The 6,625-nt window shown below is 46.3% G+C and overlaps 1 protein-coding gene and 2 pseudogenes across 1 annotated transcript in view; 2 read left to right on the top strand and 1 right to left on the bottom strand.

Annotated features, from left to right (window-relative positions):
- The window catches only part of LOC135571509 (uncharacterized), a 2,547-nt gene extending 2,469 nt beyond the window's left edge, over window positions 1-78 (bottom strand). The window contains exon 1 of the mRNA XM_065018103.1: window positions 27-78. Within this exon, the coding sequence (XP_064874175.1) occupies window positions 27-78 (52 nt within the window). The remainder of the gene's footprint in view (window positions 1-26) is intronic.
- LOC115122137 (neurofilament medium polypeptide-like) lies at window positions 15-6,171 on the top strand (annotated as a pseudogene).
- Window positions 5,958-6,625, top strand: part of LOC135571508 (S-antigen protein-like) — a 3,894-nt pseudogene continuing 3,226 nt past the window's right edge.

Genomic DNA, 6,625 nt, shown 5'->3' with positions numbered 1-6,625 from the left:
TGCTGTGAGCGCCATCCACCCCGCACCTGCAAACACATACTCGCCCCACTCCTCCACCTCGGACACCTTCCATTCCATCTGCACACGCAACCCCTGGTCTGGCCGGATGAGTTACCACCCGGTGGACACGATAGGGAGTCCATTCAGGAGAAGTATGGATAGTAGGACCACCTACGGCCGCTCCACTGGCACCCCTCCAGCGGGTTCCGTTCTCAGTCCTGGTCCCGGGCAAGCCCAGGCTCCACGATGACCTCCTCCTACAAGAGGAGCGTCAATATTCCGGTAGCCAGAGCGTACAGCTCCACACTCCTCAGCTCCGCCGACAGCGTTGATTTCAATCAAACGAACGGAGACTACAAGCGCTCAAACGAGAAAGAGCAGCTTCAGGGGCTCAACGACCGCTTCGCCGGTTACATCGACAAGGTGCACTACCTGGAGCAGCAGAACAGCCAGATCGAAGAGGAGATCCAGACGCTGCGGCAGAAGCAGGTGTCGCAATCCCAGCTAGGCGATTTATACGACCAGGAACTCCAGGAGCTGCGCTCCATGCTGGAGCAGATTCACCACGATAAAGCGCAGATCCAGCTCGACACGGACCACGTCGAGGATGACATCCAGAGAATTAGGGACCGTTTCGATGAGGAAGCCCGCATCAGGGATGAGACGGAAGGCATCATCCGGGCGTTGAAAAAAGATATGACCGACTCTGATTTGGTGAAGTCAGAGTTTGAGAAGAAAGTTCAGTCACTGCATGACGAGATTGCCTTTATCCGCAACAACCACGAAGAAGAGGTGAGCGACCTGTTCGCCCAGGTGCAGGCGTCGCAGGTGACCATGGAGAGGAAAGACATCCAGAAGACGGACATCACCGAGGCGCTCCGGGAGATCCGCACCCAGCTCGAGGGCCACTCCAACCAGAACCTGCAGCAGGTGGAGGACTGGTTCATGTGCCGCTATTCCAAGCTCACTGATGCTGCGGCACAAAACAAAGATGCAATCAAGTCCGCCCGTGATGAGATAGCAGACTACCGTCGCCAGCTTCAGTCCAAGACCGTGGAGTTAGAGTCCGTCCGTGGAACCAGGGAGTCACTGGAGAGGCAGTTGAATGACATCGAGGACCGACACAACAACGACCTGTCCAGCCTGCAGGTATGATGAGACCCGCTGTAGGCATTATTTTCATACAGAAACCCCCAGCCACAGGCTTAATGGTGAAGTATTCTATAAAGTTGTATTCTTTGTGTAAAGAGAAGCAATGTAGTGGAGAGAATTAATTATATAATAAGATGTGTTTTTCGTTGATTTCAAATTGAGAATATTATCACGACACCTTTGAGGTTTTTATTCTTATTTTAAATGTAGGTCTACTTATAAGGAGAGTCCCCTACTTTGATAGAGAGAAAGACACACACTTGCATTGTGTCCCCACATATTGTATTAGTTTGATTTTGAACGAACTAAATTGTTTTATTATGTGGGCCCTAAATGCATGTCTTTTAACTAGGCTATAAACTCTGCCCAATAGTGGTGTCTGCGCTTTTGCTTTAGATAGCCTAAATGGCACAATGCTGACATCTTATGGACACAGTTTTAACATCTCCAAATGTTGGATCATTAGGCTACGCATAAACAGCGACACTTGGTGCACGTCAGGACATTATAGGGTTGGGAAGACATAATGCAGCAGACTGTTTTTTTGTTATTTTTTCGTTGCTGAGCCAGAGACTCGGGGCCCTTGAAACACAGTGCTGTTCACTGCGTCAGAATACATTATTTAACACAACAACAGTCCAATCTATCCAATTATTTGCACTTTCACCTTTCATAAATGAGACAGGAGGACTTCACAGTTTCAATTGTTATTGCAATGATATTTTATTGGAATCTCAAAGTGCTGTTTCAAATGTAGGCCTATACAAGTTTAAATGTGCTTGTTAAGTAATTACCAGGATCACAAAATATGACATTGTATTTTTGATCGTTTTCTTATGATGTTTAGAAAGCAGTGTCCTTATGGAGAAATGTGTCTTCCCTACACCAGAAATAAATAACCAAGCATTATTTCAGGGTTCCATATAGGCATAAGAAATAATAGCTCTTAACCAGCTTGTGTCTCTCGGTCTTGTTCTCTGCAGGAGACCATCCACCAGCTGGATAATGAGCTCAAGGGCACGAAGTGGGAGATGGCGTGTCATCTGCGTGAGTACCAGGACCTGCTCAATGTCAAGATGGCCCTCGACATTGAGATTGCTGCATACAGGTACAGTGCGACAACAGAGCGCTAATTAGGACTAACATTGAAAAAATTTTTTTTTAATATATCATGTGTAATAAAAACATAAAGATCGAATTTATATATAGAAACTACATTTTTATATTAGGCCTACACTAAACTATATCTCATGTTCTACTGTTCTTGCAGGAAACTCCTAGAAGGTGAAGAGACCCACTTTAGCACTTTCCCCTACCGCCACACCGTCACCTCCTCTAAGAAGTCCAAGTATGAGCCTCCCAAACTGAAAGTCCAGCATAAGTTTGTAGAGGAGATCATCGAGGAGACCAGGGTAGAGGATGAGAAGGATGAGATGGACCAGGCCCTGGCTGAGATGGCCCAGGAGTTTTCTGCCACTCTGGAGGCAGAGGCAACAGATGAAGGAGAGGATGAGGGAGAAGAGGGAGGAGAAGAAGCAGAGGGAGAAGGGGGAGAGGGTGAATCAGAAGAGGTTGTAGCCTCCACTGAAGCCCAAGTTAGCTCCAGCACACCTGCTGAGGAGGAAGAGGAGGACAAAGAAGGTGATGAGGAAGAGGAAGAGGGAGAAAAAGAAGAAGAGGGTGAGAAAGGAGAAGAGGGTGAGGGTGAGAAGGGAGATGATACAGAAGGTGGTGATGAGGGAGAAGGAGAGGGGGAATTAGAGGAGACAGTCCTGTGCTCTAAAGCCCCAGAATCAAAGGCCTCTCCTGACAAAGAGAAGGCTGGAGAGAAGGAGGGAAGCGGAGGAGAAGAGGAGACAGGAGAGGGAGAGGGAGAAGAGGAGGGTGATGATCAAGATGAAGATGCAGGTAGTGACAAAGGATCCAAAGATGGAGATGATAAGGATGAGGAAGATGAGAAGAAAGGAAAGGATGAGAAAGAAGACAAAACAGATGAGAAGGCAGCTGTAGCCAAGACAGAGGCTCCCAAAACAGAAGCCTCCAAGAGTGAGGCCCCAAAAGTTGAGGTCCAGAAATCTGAGTCCCCAAAGCCCTCCAGGCCAGACTCCCTAAAAGCTGAATCCCCAAAGGCTGGGTCCCCCAAGTCTGAGTCCCCAAAAGCTGGATCCCCATGAAACACCCCCAAATCTGAATCCCCAAAAGCTGGCTCCCCCAAATCTGAATCCCCAAAGCTGAATCCCAAAAAAATGGCTGGATCCCCCAAATCTGAATCCCCAAAACCTTCTGGATCCCCCAAATCTGAATCCCCAAAACCTGCTGGATCCCCCAAATCTGAATCCCCAAAACCTGCTGGATCCCCAAATCTGAATCCCCTGGATCCCCCAAATCTGAAAAACCTGCTGGATCCCCCAAATCTGAATCCCCAAAACTTGCTGGATCCCCTAAATCTGAATCCCCAAAACCTGCTGGATCCCCCAAATCTGAATCCCCAAAACCTGCTGGATCCCCTAAATCTGAATCCCCAAAACCTGCTGGATCCCCCAAATCTGAATTGCTGAATCCCCAAAACCTGCTGGATCCCAAATCTGAATCCCCAAAACCTGCTGGATCCCTAAATCTGAATCCCCAAAACCTGCTGGATCCCCAAATCCCAAAATCCCCTAAAAATCCCCAAAACCTGCTGGATCCCCTACTTCTGAATCCCCCAAACCTGCTGGATCCCCTAAATCTGAATCCCAAAACCTGCTGGCTCCCCCAAATCGGAATCCCCAAAACTTATTGGATCCCCCAAATCTGAATCCCCAAAACCTGCTGGATCCCCTAAATCTGAATCCCCAAAACCTGGCTCCCCCAAATCTGAATCCCCAAAACCTGCTGGATCCCCCAAATCTGAATCCCCAAAACCTGCTGGATCCCCAAATCTGAATCCCCAAAATCTGAATCCCCAAAACCTGCTGGAATCTGAATCCCCAAAACTGCTGGATCCCCCAAATCTGCTGGATCCCCCTGAATCCCCAAAATCTGAATCCCCCAAACCTGCTGGATCCCCTAAATCTGAATCCCCAAAACCTGCTGGCTCCCCAAATCAGAATCCCCAAAAAACAAAATTGGATCCCCAAATCTGAATCCCCTGAATCCCCAAAACCTGCTGGATCCCCCAAATCTGAATCCCCAAAACCTGCTGGATCCCCAAATCTGAATCCCCAAAATCCCCAAAAATGGATCCCCCAAATCTGAATCCCCAAAACCTGCTGGATCCCCCACCCCCAAATCTGAATCCCCAAAACTTGCTGGATCCCCCAAATCTGAATCCCCAAAACCTGCTGGATCTCCCAAATCTGAATCCCCAAAACCTTCTGGATCCCCCAAATCTGAATCCCCAAAACCTTCTGGATCCCCTAAATCTGAATCCCCAAAACCTGCTGGATCCCCTACTTCTGAATCCCCCAAATCTGCTGAATCGCCTAAATCTGAATCCCCAAAACCTGCTGGATCCCCAAAATCTGAATCCCCAAAACTTGCTGGATCCCCTAAATCTGAATCCCCAAAACCTGCTGGCTCCCCCAAATCGGAATCCCCAAAACTTACAGGATCCCCCAAATCGGAATCCCCAAAAACTACAGGATCTCCCAAATCTGAATCCCCCAAATTAGGATCCCCCGAGGCAGAGTCCCCTAAGGGTGAGGCCCCCAAACCAGAATCTCCAACATCAGAGGCCCCCAAAGCTGCAGAAGAGAAAGTAGACAAAAAGAGTGATTCAGAGGAAGAGAGGATGGTAGAAAAGAAAGACGCAGCCATGAACGGAGATGTGGAGAAGATTACCCCAGAGGACAAGGACAAGAAGGATGAGGGTGGGAAAGAGGCAGAGGAGAAGGATGTTATCTCAAATGGAGTGGACGAGAGCCCCACTAAAGATGACCCGGACCAGAAAGATGATCCAAAGGACCAGAAGGTGGTCATCACCAAAACGGTGGAGACCATCACCACTGGAGAGGACGGGGCCAAGCATGTCACCAAATCGGTCACTGTCACCGAGACTGTGAAGGAGTCTGAGGATGTGATGCAGGAGAAGACAGTCTCCAGCAAGAAGATGGAGAAACACTCTTCCCAGTCCGTCAAGGTGGTGACTGAAACTGAGTAACTGCGCTCCATCCAACCCACTCAGGAGGAACAAAGATGACACGACAAAAAGCAATCAACCCAGAACTAACATAACAACGAAATCATAGAGCTAGAGCGATGTAATAAAGAGAACCACTCTCAAACATACAGAAAAGCAACGAGAGAAGCCATATGATGTGACAAAGCTAACGTTTAAAAAATGCATGTTGAGAGAAAGCTTTAAATGGGTTTTGCTGCAGATTAAATCAGGAAAATGTGATAGTGGGACAGATTATTAATTGTCTTTATGTTTCCCTGCAGTTCACGGGAGGGCTCACGGGTGGGGGCGTCTGCATGCTAGCTCAGGGAGGGAGACCCCTCCGCTCTAACCTGTATGGATGGATGGAAGGTTTACAGTTTAGATGCATACTGTATGTGGGTGGGAGAGTGATAGAAATGTATGTTAATTCAAATGTTAATTCAAAAAGGGGTGCCTGGGTTGGAGGGTCCACTTTAGAGACACATGTTCAAAAGGACTAGCCTTTTTATGTGAAGATACCAACTGAGCCAAAAATACAATCGTCTACAACACAATATAGTGAAGAATGAGAAAAACGATGGTGCAATGTACTGATGATCATAAACATACAGTACCCGAAGCAACTAAAGCTTTAAGAACCTTGAAGAAACACTGAGCCTTAAACATGCTTTTTATCAGTATCTATTATGTTTACCTAATGAGTGCAATTGAAAATAAATATGTAAATGCGCACACATACATTCTTGTATGCATAGGATGGACTTGAATTTAAATAGCGAATTTAAATGAGGTGCTACAGTTTGCAATCCCATGCCTTTACTCATCATGAACTATTTCCCAGCAGCATTTGCTCAATAAATGTCATACTGAAATACAAATATGGTCTCTTGTTCCTTTATGCAATTGTCCTGTCATGTCCTTACACTTGTTCATTTACAGTAGCTGTCTCACCTCAACATGCACACTATTCTATTTCTTCATCTGCTTTCATAGGGGTGGGATTGCATGCTTCATGATCTTTTGTAGCCTAGAAATGATACAAAACCATATCACCATCCAGAGGCTGTCCTCTACAGATTTTTAAAGCTACACTGTAATATGTGCATACCATCAAAGAATGATCCACCAACCATAATATAAACGATGCACCCCATGGCATGTTCATGCAAATAGCATTTTATTATAGCACTTGATTTATCAAATCAAACTTGATTTACATAGCACATTTCTTACCATAAACAATGTAATTCAATGTACTTCACTTACATAAATAAAATAATAAAACAGTGAGAAAGATAAAAACAAAACATTTCTGGACAAATATAAAATGAA

Source organism: Oncorhynchus nerka, linkage group LG4, assembly GCF_034236695.1.
Source record: "Oncorhynchus nerka isolate Pitt River linkage group LG4, Oner_Uvic_2.0, whole genome shotgun sequence".
Classification (NCBI taxonomy): Eukaryota; Metazoa; Chordata; class Actinopteri; order Salmoniformes; family Salmonidae; genus Oncorhynchus; species Oncorhynchus nerka.
The sequence above is the reverse complement of the archived record's forward strand: the minus strand, read 5'-3'. Positions and strand labels throughout refer to the sequence as shown.